Source organism: Phyllobates terribilis, unplaced genomic scaffold, assembly GCF_046119375.1.
Source record: "Phyllobates terribilis strain yellow unplaced genomic scaffold, ASM4611937v1 Scaffold_11__3_contigs__length_659146591, whole genome shotgun sequence".
In the NCBI taxonomy this organism is placed as follows: domain Eukaryota; kingdom Metazoa; phylum Chordata; class Amphibia; order Anura; family Dendrobatidae; genus Phyllobates; species Phyllobates terribilis.
Genome location: NW_027362771.1, coordinates 174339572 through 174359075, shown reverse-complemented (window position 1 = coordinate 174359075; position 19504 = coordinate 174339572). Strand labels below are relative to the sequence as shown.

The following is a 19504-nucleotide window of genomic DNA, read 5'->3' as shown; positions in this document are numbered from 1 at the left end:
TGAAGGAGCAGTTATCTGATAGGAGGAAACCTATTCCTCCACCATGCTTTCCTGTGGGGCGAGGGGTATGAGAAAGGTGGAATCCACCATACGAAAGTGCAGCAGGAGAGGCTGTGTCGGAGGGAGTGAGCCAGGTTTCAGTGATGCCGAGGAAGGAAAGCTTGTTAGTGATGAAGAGATCGTGAATGTAGGAAAGTTTGTTGCAGATGGAGTGAGCGTTCCATAGAGCTCTTGTAAGAGGGACTGGGGAAGCGGGGGCTGGGCAGATGGATATAAGGTTAGAAGGGTTACGAGAGTTTGGGATAGCTCATGGGTAGGAGGTGGAAGTGATTGTAGGGATGTGGTGAGGAGGGCCAGGATGTGGAGAGATGTCGCTGGCAGTGAGGAGGAGCAGAGAAAGTGTTAGGTGGGAGCAGGAGAGGGCATGAGGTGGCTGTCTGTGTTTGGAGACAAAGGATTGCATGTTGAGGAATAGCTCTGAGCATGAGGTTTGATGGGTGGGGAGAATGGAGGGAGATATGAAGAGTTCATTACTAGGTGTAGGGATTAGGGGTGGTTGTAAGAAGTGAAGGATTAAGGGGGTGAGAGTGAAAACAAAGACAAACATTGTTTACTGCAGGGGTCTCAAACTCGGCTGGGTATATGGGCCGCACATGGAAAAAATTTGAATTTGGGGGGCCGCATTCTTTGTTCAATGTGACATTTTTAGTGATACCATTTTTTTTGTATACACCTTTTGAACATTTTTGCCGTGTTTATTTTTTTATGGCTTGGGTCGTTATGGATGTGGCGATAATAAATGTGCACTTTTTTGTGTTTACTTTAGTTTACATATAAAACAGCATTTTTAGTGCCCAATATTTTTTCATGCTTTATTTTATTTTTTATTTTTTTTACAATTTTATTTCCCCCAATTGGCCACATACAGTAATATTGTCTTACAATTAGCATCATATAGTAATAATGGAAAACATCTTGTAGTAATGTTCCCCATCCAAGTCCCCATCTTGTACTAATGTGCCCCATCCAGGTCCCCATCCTGTGGCTATGTGCCCCATCCAGGTCCCCATCCTGTGGCAACGTTCCCCATCCTGGCGCCCATCTTGTACTAATGTGCCTCATCCAGGTCCCCATCTTGTGGCTATGTGCCCCATCCAGGTCCCCTCTTGTGGCTATGTGCCCCATCAAGGTCCACATCTTGAGGCTCTGTGCCCCATCCAGGTCCCCATCCTGTGGCTATGTGCCCCATCCAGGTCCCCATCCTGTGGCTATGTGCCCCATCCAGGTCCCCTCTTGTGGCTATGTGCCCCATCCAGGTCCCCTCTTGTGGCTCTGTGCCCCATCCCGGTCCCCATGTTGTGGCTCTGTGCCCCCTGTGCTGTTCTTCACACACATAAAATAGAAAAAAAAAAGATGATTCTCACCTGTCCTCCGTTCCCTCGGCGGCCTTCCTGCAGATGTGGCCCGCAGGCACCACAGAGTCCGACCCCTTGACGATCCCGACCTGGTCCAGGAGGAGCCGCCGACAGCAGCGCTGCATTGCCGCACAGAGACTGTCTCCCAGCACAGCATTTTTAATGTCAGCCGCCGGTCAATCAGAGGCCAGCAGCTGACATCTGTATATGGCAATGACGTCATACTCGCTGCGCCGACACGCAGATAACAGCTGCTGGCCTCTGATTGGCCAGCGGCTGGCATTGGAAATGCAGTGCTGGGAAACAGTCTGTGTGGCAATTCAGCGCTGCTGTCGGCGGCTCCTCCTGGACCAGGTCGGGATCGTCAAGGGGTCTGTGCCTGCGGGCCGCATAAAGCAGCCTCAGGGGCCGCATGCGGCCCGCGGGCCGCGTGTTTGAGACCCCTGGTTTACTGTGACTTAGTATCCAGTTACCTTCAGTTCCCTTCAGGTTCAATTCAGGATTCATTCATATTTCTCACACTTAAGCAATGGGACACTTAAGGTGATGGACACAGACTAAAGTCTAGCAGATTCCTAGTTCACAATATATTTGTAAGAGAATGCATTCAGCTGTGAACCAGAGGGGAGTGGTCTGTGCTCATCTTGATCAGCTGATTATGGCTGAAACAGATGCTGGATAGTCAAAGGCTAAGTAAATAAGGTCATAAATGAAAGGGAGGGGTAGCTGGTGTTACTTGGAGAACATACCATTAGTAAATAGGAGCAGAGAGGTATAGAGAAGTCTGCATGGAAGTCAGGATGGGAAATCAGAGTCACGTACCATTAGTAAATAGGAGCAGAGAGGTATAGAGAAGTCTGCATGGAAGTCAGGATGGGAAAGCTGAGTCACGTACCATTAGTAAATAGGAGCAGAGAGGTATAGAGAAGTCTGCATGGAAGTCAGGATGGGAAAGCTGAGTCACGTACCATTAGTAAATAGGAGCAGAGAGGTATAGAGAAGTCTGCATGGAAGTCAGGATGGGAAAGCTGAGTCACGTACCTGTAAGAGGAATGGATAAACAGAGATGCTGATTAGAGTGTGGTGGTGGCAGGTAAGGTACAGTCTGCATGCATCATATTATTCAGGATTAATTCATATTTCTCACACTTAAGCAATGGGACACTTAAGGTGATGGACAAAGACTAAAGTCTAACTTATGAATATGGAGGACTACATGGCAGCAGGTTTATTAGTCTTTTACTGATAATCTCCTGCTTATAAAACAGTTCTGAAAACTACACTAAGCAGCCCAGTAAGTGATACATCACTGGAATCAGAGTCGCTGTCTCTACATTATGCTGCTGTCAGATTAGGTGGCAAAAACCTGGTGACAGATTCGCTCTAAACAGCATTTACAACACAGATGTAGATGCAAGAGTTGAAGTCATTATGCAGAACCTATTGTCCTCAGCTTTTACTCCAATAGGAATGCCTAATCTCTTGATAATTTGGTATTTTATACATGAATTAATATCCTATCATATTTACATTTATATCAGCTTAGACACCCCCATATTATTGCTGTAGCTGGCAGACAATTTTGACAAAAGTTATCAAATGTTGCACCCTTTCTCTGGCTGCACTAATCCAATGTGTAGGTCACATTTTGTGCTTTTGCTGATGGCACACTCTGTTCACTGTGTTTGGAGCCTCCTACACCGATACAGTCAAAATAGCCAGACAAAATATGCTGTGCTCTTGTCTGGCAAAATGTCCTGCACTGTGGAAATCCAACAGATCCCTGTATAGTCAATGAGGTCTCTCTGTCACCACTAGTGTTCAGCATATCAGGGATCCAGAACTCGTATTCATTTTGTTTTCCGGCACCCATAGTATGCTAAAGTAACAATGGAATAAAAAACATTTACACTATATGGACAGATGTATGGGGACACCTTCTCATTACATATATACAGGTTTTATAACATCCCATTCTAAATTCATAGGCTATAGTATGGAGTTGGTCCCACTTTGCAGATAAAACAGCTTCCACTCTTCTGGGAAGGGTTTCTACATGATTTTGAAGTGTATGGATGCCCATATTGTACATCCCGAGGAGCATTAGTGAGGTCAGACACTGATGTTGGATGAGAGGGCCTGGTTCATAATTTCCACTCTAGCAATTTCCCCTGACTACAGCCACATACGTTTCTGTCAGAAGCAGCAAGTTTTTCCACATCAAAACCACCCAACTATGGCTTTATGGACCTTGCTTTGTGCAGCGGGGCACAGACATGCTGGAATAGAAGAGTGCCTTCCCAAAACTGCTCCCACAAAGTAGGATACATACAATTGTGCAAAATGTCTTGGTATACTGAAGCCTTAAGATTTCCATTCACTGGAACTAAGGGACCTAAGCCAGTCCCGGAAAAAGTACTCTACAGCATTTTCCATCTCCCACCAAACTTTGAGGTTAGCAAAATTCAATCAGGTAGGTATTGTTCTTCTGCCATTCACCAAAACCAAGACTCATCCATCAGACTTTCAGTTTTAGGAGCATGATTCATCACCCCACAGAGCACATTTCAAATGCCTCAGAGTCCAGCGGTGGCATGTTTTACACTACTTCGTGCAATGCTGGGTATTGTGCTAGGTGATGTAAGGCTTACCATGAAGCTCCCAGCACACAGTATTTGTGCTAATATTGAATTGTTTTCAAAGCTTTTACAGTAGAATTCTGGCGTGAAAGCTTTGATGTATCGGGCCCTATGTGTCTGAGCACTTGGCAACCCCGCATTTTAACCATACTTGATTTGCCACTTTGTGACTAAGTTGCAGTGGTTCCTAAACACTCCATCTACTACTAACAATTGATTTTAGGACATTTAGGAGGTAAGAAATTTCATGAAGTTACTTGCTACAATGGTCATTACAGGGCCATGCATGGATTCAGTGAGCGTTGTAGAACTACCTATCCTTTCACATGTTTGTAATGGCAGACTACATACTGTATTTTATATTCCTGAGGCAATGGCACTGAATGGCAAACCTGAATGCAACGAATAACAGGTGAATCCCAATGCTTTTGTCTACATAGTGTATATTAACAGAGCCTTTTACTGGGTTCAGGAGAGAAAGAAAAATGAATGAAGCAATTTCTTATAAGCTCGGTGTAGTGGTATAGTAAGTAGGTCATACATCCTTTATGAACAAACATTAAAGAAAAATATGTATATATGGATGGAATGAATGGAAAGAAGGATGGCTCAGTAAGCTTAAATAATTGGAATATACTGTAATATTAATTCCACCCACTCCATATTTTAGTCTTATTAGGTGATTTGACATGGCATAGTGTTGTTAAAGTACATGCCGAGAAAAAAAAGTACCCATATCAGATTTTGAAGCCTATTGAGCAGGATATAATATGATGAGTAAATTTTATCGTTTGTCTTTCCAATAGTGCAAGGACCACCATTCTTTTACTTTTGGAGAAATAGATATTGGATATTTTCTCTCCTTTTTGTAAGAAAAAAATCAGTATAGTAAAGCAGCTCTATAGTAAAGATAGTCACTTTTAGAATTAATGGAGTTCATGAAGATGGTGCTTACCAGACCTGAATTGCTTGCAATTTAGAAAGACAATTAGGACTATTTAATAGACCGCTTGAAAAAACTGAGTTTGTTTCATGAAGAGTACGGACAATCATATAATTCTCCCAGGATTGGGATTTATACATGACAATGTAGAGTAGAATAACCACTTGTCAATACCTTTTAGTATTTTGTTTTTCCTGACATATTACCATATTTTTCGGACTATAAGACGCACCGGACCATAAGACACACTCCAAATTTAGAGGAGGAAAATAAGGCAAAAAATAATTTTTTATGTGAAAATGGGTGTCCCTCTTATAGTCCCTTATAGTCCGAATTTAGGTTACCGGGGGCGCAATGGCGGTAAAACAGGGTCATAGAAGGCAGGAACGGGGTCGCACCTGCAGGAAGCCAGCGGCAGCAGGAGTGAGGCAATGCTGCGGGCCCTGGGCTGGGAAGAGGGGGTGTCCCAGTGGTGCGAGACAGGAGCCATTGATCTCACAACGGTGGGCTTTAGGAAAATTTTGGCGGTGCGAGGCAGGGGAGGAGTCCCCGCTGTGCACATTGATCTCCCGCAAGTGGGCTTCAGGAAAATGGTGCAGGCGCATGCACAGATTGAGATCTTGGCTTGTCATTGCACCGAGATCTAAATCTGCGCATGCGCTGGCACAATTATCCTGAAGCCCACCACCAGGAGATCAATGGGTCCTGCCTCGCACCGCCGGGACGCTCCCTCCTTCCAGCTCAGGGCCCGCAGCATCGCCCCACTCCTGCTACTGTCGGCTTCCTGCAGTGGCGACCCTGCTCTTGCCTCTCATGACCCCTCTTCACTGCCACCGCCACTGTTCCTCCCCGGTAAGCTACATTCAGTCTATAAGATGCACCCCCATTTTCCTCCCAAATTTGGGGGGGAAAAAATGCTTCTTATAGTCCAAAAAATATGGTAGATTTCCAGCCGATTGTGTCAAAACACTTGTATTGCCACATAAAATGCTGTTTCATTAGCTGTAGATTTTGGCTCTGTTTCATTAAGACTGACGGGCCTATTGCACACCAGTCTTAATGAACAGTATTGCTGGGGTAAGTAATGCCTAATTCATTAATAGGCGCCCGCCACTGAATGAACTATGTTCATCTCACACCTGGTGTACTGCAGCCACTGGAGTACATTTTGTTGAAATTTGCCACTGAAGTGGCATAAATTTTAATGAATTAGATGGGGGCATTGTCAGGTCCCGTCCCACCCTTCCTCCACCCATTTTAACAAAACTGTCTGAGATTGGTGTAAAAACTTAAAAATGTAAAAAAAAAGTGACATTTGAAGATGTTTTACGCTTGATAAATACCTGATAAATATAATATATAATCGAGAGAAGAAATCTGTCAGTACACAAACATGAATACAACAAAACCAGCTGCACTGGTCAATTTTTAGCATCAAACACAAAAAAGATAAAACTATATCTATTGATAATCTTTTCAGGCTTCAGAGTTCAGCTGTAGACTGTTTTTTTATTAGTGCAATAGTCATAATAATTTTAGAAAGCCACTGTTTTTTACGTAGATGATATCTACTAATAAACTGTAAAGTGTCAATTATAAACATGTACTTTTAAGGTCACCTCCTATTAGCCATACTATGATGAAAGCTAGAATTATAGATACAACAGGCCCATGCATATGTTGGCAAAAATGCAAAAAGTTTTATGTATTCATTCTTCTTTCAAAAGATTTTACATTCTGAGGCATTTGTTTTCTGTGAATAAATCTGCAATTTATGGGCAGCATGTTCGGTTGAACATGTAAAATTTTAACCTAAGGACACTTAAAGATTTAGGTGGAGTCTGCCAGCAGGTTTCCTAATCTTAGGGCAGCATAAAATAGGTATAGGTAGGGCAGCAGAAGCCTCATGACAGAGACTCTTTAAAGGCAACCTTATAACAAAGTGCAAGTTTCTAAAAGCGATGAACTCCTTTAAAATAAAGCTCCACCCTTCAATAGTGTTTAATATATAGTCAGCCAATACAGAGGGGAAAAAAAGTATTTAGCCACCAAATGTGCAAGTTCTCCCACTTAAAAAGATGAGAGAGGCCTGTAATTGACATCATAGGTAGACCTCAACTATGAGAGACAAAATGAGAAAACATCTTGGAAATCACATTGTCTGATTTGGAAAGAAAGTTTTTCAAATTTTGGTGGAAAATAAGTATTTGGTCACCTACAAACAAGCAAGATTTCTGGCTCTCACAGATTTGTAACTTCTTCTTTAAGAGGCTCCTCTGTCCTCCACTCATTACCTGTAGTACTGGCACCTGTTTGAACTTGTTATCAGTATAAAAGACACCTGTCCGCAAGCAGTCACACTCCAAACTCCACTATGGTGAAGACCATAGAGCTGTCGGAGGACACCAGAAACAAAATTGTAGCCCTGCACCAGGTTGGGAAGACTGAATCAACTGTGGGAGCAATAATTAGAAAAAGTAAGAGACAAGACCACTGATAATATCCCTCGATATGGGGCTCCACACAAGATCTCACCCCGTGGGGTCAAAATTATTTTGAGAACGGTGAGCAAAAATCCCAGAACCACACGGGGGGCCCTAGTGAATGACCTGTAGTGAGCTGGGACCAACGTTACACAGGCTACCATAAGTAACACACTATGCCATCAGGGACTCAGATTCTGCAGTGCCAGACGTGTTCCCCTGCTTAAGCCATTACATGTCCGGGCACGTCTAAAGTTTGCTAGAGAGCATTTGGATGATCTAGAAGAGTATTGAGAGAATGTCATATGGTCAGATGAAACCAAAGTAGAACAGTTTGGTAGAAACAAAACTCATCGTGTTTGGAAGAGAAATAATGATGAGTTGCATCCAAAGAACACCATACCTACTGTGAAGCATGGGGGTGGCAAAATAATGCTTTGGGGCTGTTTCTCTGCCAAGAGACCAGGACAACTGATCCATGTACATGAAAGAATGAATGGGGCCATGTATCGTACGATTTTGAGTGCAAACCTCCTTCCATCAGCAAGGTCATTGAAGATGAAACATGGCTTGGTCTTTCAGCATGACAATGATCCCAAGCACAACGCCAGGGCAACGAAGGAGTGGCTTCTTAAGAAGGATTTTAAGGTCCCGGAGTGGCCTAGCCAGTCTCCAGATCTAAACCCTATAGAAAACCTTTGAAGGAAGTTGAAAGTCTGTGTTGCCCAGCAACAGCCCCAAAACATCACTGCACTAGAGGAGATCTGCATGGAGGAATGGGACAACATACCAGCAACAGTGTGTGCCAACCTTGTGAAGACTTACAGAAAACGCTTGACCTCTGTCACTGCCAACAAATGATATATAACAAAGTATTGAGATGAACTTTTGTAATTGACCAAATACTTAATTTCCACCAAAATTTGAAAAAAAATTGTTTCCAAATCAGACAATGATTTTCAGGATTTGTTTTCTCATTTTGTCTCTCATAGTTGAGGTCTACCTATGATGTCAATTACAGGCCTCTCTCATCTCCTGCTCCCTGCAGCCCATCCGGTCCTCTTCATTCGACTGTCGCAAACCACACCTCTGGTCTTTTTATTATAGGCCAGGACTTCCAGCTACATTTAGGCCTTGGAGGTCATTGCATGGTGTAAGGTCGCAACGTCGTGACATCAAGACATACGCCTCAACCTTATGACTCACAATGACCTCTGAGACCTGAACATACCAGAAGTCCAGGCCTATAGTGAGGAGGCCTGAGATGCTGCGCAACAGTGGAAAGTAGAGGCCTGGATAGTGGGCAATGAGCAGCAGGGCAGTCAGAGAGTTGAGTGATGAGGTATTAGTTTTTTTTTTTTTAAACAATGCTGTCTTCATCGTTCACCTCTCCGACCATCCAGCTGCTTGCATCGGGTCCTCTTATTTCTACTGACATGCACTGCATCCCAGGCCTCTTCTGACCTCTTCACTGCATCCAGGCTTTAGAGGTCACGGCACATAGTTAGGACACAGTGCACGTCTCTCAATTTCACAGCATCATGACAGTGCCACACGCAGTGACGTCCGAGTCGTACGTAAGTCGTATATTCATAACTCAGGGACTGCCGGTATTCATTATTTGCTGGTTTCACATATATTTTTTTAAATATGTTCTGTATTCCTAGTGGCCAAAATAGAAGTTTGGATGTTTGTGCAGTTTGGCTACTATGAGACCTGAAAAAATACACAAGACACATGATTCATAGTAGACAATTATTGACAGGCTGTTTTGAATGCACATATTCATGACAGACTATCAGTCACTGTGCTCTCCTCCTGAATAAACTGGACTCAAAATGATGTATCTGATATAGTCTTTTAGAGCTCCCAGTAGCCAAACAACACATTTTCTTATGCCGTTTTAACAACATGGCCATATAGGTGTAATATTCAATTGCAATCAAATTTACTCAAATTGCAAGTTAGGTTAATTAGCAAAATTTACAAACTTTCTGCTGCTTAAAATAAGCCAATCAATCAATTTAAATAGCTTAATACAACTAATATAACAACTGGATTTTCCAAATTCAACACAAAATTCCTAATTTAATGACTGCTGTTGTCTCAAAATTATTCAACCTTTCATAACATGCGTCTTTAGTACTTAAGTAGAGCTCCATTTGCCTGTTATGACCTGCTGCAAATCTGGTGCTTAGACAGACACCAGCTTCATGCAGTGTTCCTAAGAAATCTAAGCCCATTTCTCATTGGCAATGACCTTTAGTTCACTAATATTCTTGAGTTTGAGTGCTACAGCCAATGTCTTCAGATTCCAAGTCAGGCACTGTGGTGGCACCTGTACAATCTTCCTGGAGTTCTGAAACAAAGCTTTGGTGGACTTTGAAATATGCTTGGGATCATTGTCTTGTTGATAGGTCTAATGATGCCTGAGTTTCAGTTTCCTTACAGAATGCATAATATTTTCTCCTAGGATTTCCTCAAACTTAATTTAATCAATCTTGTCCTCCACATGCTACAGTTTCTAGTCCTAGAGGAAGCAAAGAAACCACAAAGAATCAACAAGCCACTGCCCTCCTTCAGTGTAGGCATGGATATTGTTACCATGCTTCATTCTTTCTCCTCCAGACATACTGCTGATCCATAGACCCCAAAAATTCCAATGTGGCTTCATTGCTTCACTAAACAGTATCTCAAGATGTTTATAACTTATTTATTTGGTTTTGAACCTACTGGTGCCAAATTTTCATGTACTTTAGGGTCAATAGAGGTGTACGTCTTGAAGTTCGGGCTGGGAGAACTTCAGTGTTAATTATGCGCTTTAATGTGTAAACTGGAACATCAGTGTCTGCGGGGACCAAATATTGCTTCCGATCTGTTGTAGTCACTCAAGGGTTTTTGACCACCTGCCTTCTAAAGAACCATGGTGGCACAGCTTCTTCTTTCTGCTAGGTAGTCTAGCCAATATTCCTTTAGCTTTGAACTTTTGAACTATGGCTCCAATTAATAAAAGTGTTTTTGACAGATTTCTGGTGTAGAACACTGAAAAGTCACAAAACTTTTGCAGAAAACTATCTTGTGCCAAAATTTGGCAATATTTTTGATGTTTTTACCCTAGTTCCAGCCAGATCCGTCAGAGCTGGGCAAGGGTGGGATGGGAGAGTAATCATGCCCAGCCCATAAATTCTTTATAGGTTATGCCACTTTAGTGGTGTAACTTACATCAGAAATGTACTTCAGGCCCAGTAACTGAAGGTGCAGGGAGGTGTATGCCACTGGTAATATGTGTCTAATTCATTATGTGGAGTCACCTCTTACTAAAACTGGAGTACAAAACCTACCAAGTGTGCTTAAGACAAATTGTGTACTCTTATGATGGATTATATTCAGAGGGTTTAATAACTCTGAGGTTGTAGTCATCAAAGTGACAGTTTGCGTTAAATTTTTAGGAACTACTTGTTTTATTAGTTTTCAAGCTATTAAAATTATTTTAGTTTGACTTGCTCATTGCAAACAGCAAAATGTTTGTAATTTTTAGTAATTTTGTTTGCATAATTGGGAGACAAAGTTGCAGTGGTAGTTGAATAATTTTAAATACAACTACTTATTAAATTGATAGATCTGCTTTAACTAAATACAACTAGACTAATAGCACTGATTATTTCTCAAACATGTAAGCTGTAAGTGCTTGTGTTGTTTGTGGGCTCTGTCTGGAGTTTGTAATATGTCAATAGTGATGGAATAAAACAGTAATGGAATAAAACTGAATTTTATGGATATTGTTTCCATGCTTAGGCACCTCTTCCTCTACAAATCAGCCTTATCAGTTCTTTTAAAGAGAAAAATGTTGGGCAGGGAACGAGAATCGAAGTCATCTGGATACAGCACAATTTGACAGAGTGGGCTAAAGTCTGTCCATGGCTCCATTATTCAGATGTAGGCCTAAGGCACAAAGGACTTGGTTGCTGGTTTATGATTCATCTAAGAAGCCACTGATATTAAAGGAGTAGTACTATAACCAGATCACTTGTCATCTATATCCAGCACTTAGCACCTAATAGTAAGTTTGTCTTTGGAACCATCCATTTTATCTGAAGTCAACCGGGCAGAAGCATATTGCAACAGAGGAACGGCAAGGCAAATGTTGATAGTGTAAGAGGCTATTAGTGAATACTGGAAAAGTTAGTATCATGATCAAGTATTTCAGAATATACATCATGGATCGGATGAAAAAGGTGCAAATCGTAGCACAACTGTTACAACAAATATGAAATGGCAGAAGTAAAAGCAGCAAAGATAACAATGAACATGATGACAAAAAAAGTAAAGAACCTGAGAACTTTTTGTTTTAAGAGTGCAATCAAAAGTATGATTGGCTTCCAGTGCATATCAGGCGTAGCATTATTTTTTACTTAACCAAAGGAAACCTGTGGCAATATTCAGGATGCAAGGTTGTCACTATAAGGACAAACATTTCAGTAAACCAACATTGCTCACACATTTGTAGCATCATCCTGTAGACAAATAGTGGTCACAAAGACATTTCACATCCTTGTCTTCTTCAGTCCATTTCAGATTCCAAGGCAACAATCCATTGCCATTGCATAGTCTTGTTGGTGCCTCTGCTATTAATGCAGGTGTTTAATATGCTGCTATTGAACAACAGAAAAGATAGACGTTTTCTCATCTGCCTTTTTCAAGTTCTACTGCAACAACAAAGTATTTTAATATGAAAACGAAGCTTGTACAAAGTGAAGCCAATCCCTCTAGCAAGCAATCAGAAGCTTTGTTAATTGCAGGACTAAAGAACAAAAGCACTACAATTTACAGATGCATCAGTAACGCTATTGACAGCAAATTAAGGATAATCGACGTGACTGTGTCATGCTTACACCTGCCTAGTCAAACTGATACATGTGGTCATGTGCAAATGCTGAAAAAAGGGCAGTGTCTACCAGGTCTGCAAGTCGGCTCCTGGAGAACATAAAAAACGGATCTTTTGGCTTTTAAAATAAGAAGCTGGAGGTGTGGTGGTGGCTTTCCTAATCAGCTATGCAAATGCTTGGCTATTCTCCTGCAAGTACGTTTTCTTAAAGGGTCCCCAGGGCTGCTTGGTGAAGTCACAACCACAAAGTGGTTGTAATTGAATGCTAGCATAGAAACAAGTGCTTTTGAAAATTTCAGCTACTTAGGTAGGAAGAGATAGCTGCAAGAAAAGTAACTCTTAAATATTCTTGTTAGGATTTGGGGCTCTTTTATTCCCTAATATTGATTAGACCAACTTTTTTTTGTAAAAGATTTGCCTTGATATAAAACAGATTTATTTGAGATACATTTTCAATCGCATTTATATAGTGTTTTTTTTGTAGAGGACCATCCGTCCAGAAGGACATTTTTCACTGCACTTTTGGGTTGTCTTTTCAACAAGGTATCACTGTACATAAAAATTCACATTGTAGCCAGACTGGGTGAGAGGAGCATGCCTAATCTTAAAGGGGTTTTCCAAAGTTAACCTTTTTAGAATTAGACAAACCATAAAACAGGATCAGCTTTGGTCCAGCTGCTGGTAATCCTCATGATCCTGGGACCAATATTGTCTCTAACCACCCTGCTTGGTTTTTTTTTTTCTATAAACTCCCTTTCTATATAGAATGAGGGGAGACATCAAGTGAAATAGGGTCTGGTGGAGAAATTGGTCAAGGTGAGATGTATAGGAATTGCTCACCTTTTGGGATTGTTTAATTGAGGAATCAAGGTGTGACACCTGCTGCAGCACCCTCAGGTCAGGAAATCCTGCCATGTAGAACAATTGGTGGGAGGATAGGAGTAGTAGTCTGCGCTGCTGTGCTAGGTTCAAGGAATCTGGAGAATGTGATGAGGAATTAGATAATATGGTATATTTTCATCGCGTTTCGAAGTTGAACCATCTTCTTCATCAGGAGAACCACATTATCTAATCCCACAAACCACATCATCTAATCCCTCATCATGTTCTCCAGATTTCTTGAACCTAGCATAGCAGCACAGACTACTACTCCTATCCTCCCACCAATTTCTATAGAGAATAACGCATATGCAAGACTAATAGTAGAGTGAACCCCTTAACATTTGCAGATTTACTGGTCTAATATTTAGTGCAACATGAAACAATTACATTTGTAAAATTCAGAATTCACACTTTAAGACTATATCATAAATTTTAATGAATGGTGGAGCTTTCATTTTTAGAATATGATACTAGATTTTTATTTTGACCTTCAAACAAATTTGAGCTAGAAAAGGATTGTATATATGAGATATATATGAGAGAATCCCTTTAACTGAGTGATTGCAATGCCCACAGGAAGTAGTTCAATGACAAATGTAGCTCTCATACATCTTTGTAGCACAAAATAATATTATTTACATTTTACAAAAAAAATGTGTTCATTTTGGCTTAAATGAAATTTGGATCCGCTGGGTATAATTTGCATAAATTACATGGTAAAATATCACAATTAGAAAAAAAATGTTCAGAAAATAAGATGTTTTGCAAATTACTTTATATTCACAGTGATAATATTCATAGTACAGGTTATAGAGGACGAAGAAGAAGAAGAATAAAGTACATGACAAATTGAAAATATATTTGTGACACAACAGTACCATATATTTTGCAGTGATTTCCACTTTACCTGCTTTGTTCTTTTAATTCAGTGTTTTGATTCCTGAGAGCAACTTGGATGAGATAACTATGCTGAAAATAAATAATACCCAAGCAAAAATGCATTTCTGAAAAGGTTACTGTATTTGCCAGTAGCAATGAATCTATTTGTTGAATGATGTCATATCATATGTAGTGAAAGCAAGATAGAAAAGCTTAACAATAGAGTCAAGTCATCCGATGACAATACTTCACAATAAGGGATATTTTGGAAAATAGATGAAAAAGTAAACTTCTACTAACAATTAGTGAACATTTTAGAATATGGTAAATGATTTTTCATATTACAAATGTATCTTTTTATTTATTAATCTACATCTATCACCAAATACAGGATAACCAGAAAAATGCATGAATGTTAATATTGATCTTGGCGTTCTTAATAAACATTTATTTAAATTGTTTATAGATGAAATGCTGTTGAATTTATGAAATACTGGCCCTAGAGAATGGTAAATTCATTATAATACTCCCCTTAAATGCATGGTTGCCTGCATTAGCTTGACAGAGTTTGAAATGAATAACTTATGAATGGAAGGTATGTTAATTTGTTTCCATCTGCACCCAAGTCCTTGCTTTTCTAATTATTTGTCAAGGACATTCCAAGACTGATCTTAACATTTCACATGTTGCTTTGTGTATTTTATTATGCATTTTAACCCATACAGTTTAACATGTCATATTGTGTCAGCTAATACAATTGTAGATCAAATCAAGACCCTCCGAGGACTGTTCCAAGTATAATAGAATGTTATTTTAGTTTCCCTAAGTATTTTTGATAAAGTGCAATTACGTTTCTTGGGTACGATTGACCTACAAATTGTCTCAGCTCTTCATTACTGTTGACATAAACCTTTTTAATGGAGTCATAATTGATTGCATTTCATTTTACTGTTTGTCTCTGTCTTTTTCTGGTTGCATTCAACTGATGTCTGTGCAATATTTCGTAAAAGGATATGAGAAATCCCGAAGTTTAAACAACATAGCTGGCTTGACTGGCAATGCCTTGAGACTGTCTCCAGTAACATCACCCTACAGTTCACCTTGTCCTCTCAGACGCTCCCGGTCTCCTATCCCATCTATCTTATAAAACAGACTACACCAATCTGACAAATAGAATTTTCTCAAGTACTACTGACCACATAATGGAAATAATTCAAGGTAGCATTAACTCTATCCAGACAGCATAAAAACACTGCATGTTCTCAACTGGAAATGCTAGGAAACACCAGTCTGTCCGAAAACATTTCATTCTGATGCTTATAAAGTAAAATACCCTGTGGAGATTGTGTATATCTACTGACTTTCTGATTTCTTTCTGGCAATAAAAAGGATAGAGTATGAATGGATCCGCCAGTATATTTAATATTCACATATATTTTCAGGGACATACAGCTATACCAATGTGCTTCCAAATGATAACCAACACTTCATTGAACGTTCATTTCTTGTGAGTTTCTGATCCATTCTGAAGATGTCTGGGATCCTGTCTTTAGAGCTCGCAATGTAACAGATCAGACCATTTGCATGGACCATCCCGTCTACTCATCATATCAATGCAATGTTGCAGATTACAGGGGCTGCAAAATGGCTCCAAACATAAGCTTGGCATCGTATCATTTGCTAATCAGTTGTCCTGCCGGTAGGATTTTGTTTTTTATCTTCTAATTTCCGTTGGTATTTTTAGATGAATTTTTCATTGTTTAATACTGTGTAATAGAGTACCGAAATGTCTCTGGTTGTTTGCACACAGATAACTGCAAAGAGGTTGTCATTACTGGTTACACGCAAGCAGAGGCCAGATCTCTTTCATAATGGCTTGGGAAGGCACAATACATGTGAAAAAGGTAACTGCCATCCAGGCTTGCAATTTTAAGCTAGAAAGGTCTTCTTCTTGCACAAGGGTTTTTCAGATTTTCCTCATGCAAAGTTCTAAGAACTAGAGAAAGAAGGTTGTGTACTGCATGTTCCGTTAAATTTCCAGGGCTGTATATTTTATTGAGGATTTTTTTTGACCAGCCTTAAACATCTGGAATCAAATTTGACATTTTTTTTCCAAGTCAACGTTTTATCAAAGATTTCTTTTGAAATTTGTTTGTCATATATGTTCATGTTGGTTTGTCTAACCAGTTGTTAAGCTGTTTCATCCACCTATCTTCCAACACTCAAACTGTGCCTGTACACAACTAGTTCAAGGCTGCATTCTTTTCTTTTGCGTTTTTGCTGTGTTTTATGTGCTTTAAGTATGGTTGATGTTCTACTGAATTGAATTATGGAGAAAGTAAATTACTTATTTTTGAACTGATATAAAAGCCATTAACCATTGCCACTTATCGCAGCAAGTCATCTATTTCTAAAGTTAAAATTATGTTCAATTTTACTACATTTAGAATAGGTCACCTTTATTACTCTAGCTGTTGTTGAACCATATCAGTCAGTTTGTAGGCACTTTGTAGAACATGAAATACACTGAACCCTCAACAGCTAATGAGTGATTGGTTACCTATTCTTAAAGTGCTTCTCCAGGATTGGTAAATGGCTCTAATTTATCAGGATGAGTGCCACTCGTGCCCATAGTCTGTGTCCGAGACTACAGCTTCGCGTCGTAAAAATGAATGGAAATGATCTACAATACTGGACATACCCTATGACCAAGAATGGCACTGATTCTGGAAAAACGCAGATCTGTTTTACTGATTCCAGGCAATCACTTTAACTCATTGTAAATTCAACTTTTAGACATTCAATTTTTTTTTCATGAAATATACTAAACACTGAAGTCATTCTCACAACTTGTCTATTTTTGGAGTTAAGCGGCAGGTTGCCTTTTTATTGCCCAATTGTGACCCTTAATGATAGGTCAAATTTACACTTTGTAAACTCTATTATGGTATATTATAGTATTATAGTATATTGCCATTGCCTGTGCAGCAGATTTAATCATTGTGAAAAAAAAATGCATTTCCTCTAATATTATGTAGATTATTATAAGATAGATAAATATAGCATACACATTTAAGGGAGTATAACCGAAAATAATCTTTGGCCTTTCTCTGAAAATGGAGCAAATAGGCAGCTATGTGATGCCCCTTTAAATACCAGTCAGTCCGGCACTGCTTGAGGACATGCTAATATCTGATTTACAGGTTTTGTGACATCTGACATCAGTGTTTAGCTTACCTGTTTTATTAAAAGTTATGATGTTTTGGGCTGGTGATAGGAAGAACGTAATGTAGGAAAGGCTTGAAAGTTAGTAAGATGCTTTACGAATTGTTATCAACCTGACCTAAGCAATGTGTTTTTATTCATTAAGTAATGTAAATTCTAATGGAATATACCAGAATCAATAGCATGAGCTGTAAGACCGAGTTTATAAAGAAATCAATAATGATCATAGTTTAAACTATAGAAATGATATATTATGACAGTGAAAACTATAGTATAGTATTTTAATCAAGGGATTAATACAATATTTGGTGCTGCTGTTATTGACTACAGTGTTATACGAAATTTATCATGGATTTGTGACTGCTGAAAAGGGGACAGTGGAATTTAGCCATAACAAGGACTATACTGGAAAGAATCTCCTGCTGGTGAATGGGCCCTAGATGTAAGCCTCTCATGTTACAAGGTAGTGAATAAGATCTGATGTCCAGCTTGATCTGCAAAGTGCAACAATCACAGACTGAAATGTTTCAGCTGCCAACAACCTGTAAGGTCTATGCTGGCAAACTAGCTGTAAATAAATGTGAGCATGGAATATACGCTATTTTCATCAATATAGGTACATGTTCGATTGTACGGTTCCTCTTGGTTAATGTATGTGTGTAAAATCCCCATACATTTTGGATTACCTCACAATCCCTGCAGTACTCTAGTTTGTGCTGTAGATTGTATAGAAATGCACATAAAAGGTGTATGTTAACTTATCAGGATCTGTCTGACACAGGTCTATCCTCATTTATTGCTGTTTGTATTGCAGAAGATATATAGTCCAGTAGGTTCCAGTTCACTAAGTGGTGCCGCTTCATTAGACATTGTAGGTCCAATAGACACAAAGGTGCCGCAGTGTCTTCTGATGTCGTCTTCTAGGACACCACCACTTAGTACTCATGGACTGTGATCCATAACCCATCAGATAAGTGTGTTGTACTATCTTCCTTTATCCTAAAATTTTTCATGTTAAACATGCCAGAATTATTTTGCCATTAAAAATGAACATGTTAGATAGCTGGCAATTCTTACCATCCATTCTATGAGATAAAATGTAAGTATTACCGATAAAATCATGGTGGCAAGAACATATTGATAGTGTTTGCTTAACTCCATCGCTTTGTCATCACCACAGGATCCAGCAGCATAAATATTTGTTGTATAAGAATATTCATTTTATTTTTTTGCCAAGGAAAGATTTATCTTTTTATCTGTGCTGTGCTATAAAAAAAATGTGAATTGTTACTTGTTACTCTGTCCATGATAATGTATATTTCGGTTAATAAAATAAAATATTTTTCCTTTATTTAAAGAATAATTCTAGGTGTCTTTTCATTTTTATTGAAGTGCCTGAATTTTCCATTCATGTCGTTAAATGACCCAGATCTGTATAATGTAACAAGATCTAAATCTAATATCAAAGTAAACCCGACGAGGTAATGAAAACAGTGCACTATTAAAGATTGTTTGCACTGGAAATCTACGCAATAGTGTGCAGTAATAAGGTTAATTAGATAGATGAAAAGCCAAGACCTTGCATTGATATTACACAATTAAAGCCCATCCTGTTAAATTGACAAAGCTCTATGGGAATAAAAACAATCTCATTACACTGATGTAATGGTGAAAAAAAAGAGCAAAATATCAGTGATTTTTGAGTGCTAGTGTTCATGTGAATGCTTTTTTTCATACTCTTGGCTACATTAGGACAGGACTCTGAAAACAGATCTGATTTATGAAAAATATTATAGTGTGACTATCATTTTGTAAAAGGTTTTATTTACTATAGGAACTGTATTGTGATTGTGATCGGAGGGGGTCTGGCTCCTGAGACCCCCACCGAACTGTCTAAACACCATTCTGAAATGCGCAGCTCCTGTATGATCTGAGCACAAAGTGTGGTGATTGGACTTGATACTGAGTCTATGGGTCTGTACAGACATTCACTCTCACAGTGCTGTCTACGAACTCTGAGGCTATGTGCCCACGTAACAGATTTGATGCAGAGCGTTTTTGCCTCTCTCTGGCAGAAAAAAACGCATGCAGATTTACATGCGTTTTTTCTGCCAGAGAGAAGCGTTTTTTCAGCGTTTTTACATGCGTTTTCT

General features: G+C 39.5%; 1 protein-coding gene across 7 annotated transcripts in view; it reads left to right on the top strand.

The window, feature by feature from the left end:
• Positions 1–18714, top strand: part of KCNC2 (potassium voltage-gated channel subfamily C member 2) — a 234658-nt gene extending 215944 nt beyond the window's left edge. The window contains exons 5-6 of one of the 7 annotated variants that reach the window (XM_073651803.1): positions 15937–16030; positions 17682–17817. In XM_073651803.1, the coding sequence (XP_073507904.1) occupies positions 15937–15998 (62 nt within the window). In that variant the 3' untranslated portion in view covers positions 15999–16030; positions 17682–17817. The other 6 variants (XM_073651800.1, XM_073651802.1, XM_073651801.1 and 3 more) reach the window with 6 other exon arrangements.
• Positions 18715–19504: the final 790 nt, after the last annotated feature.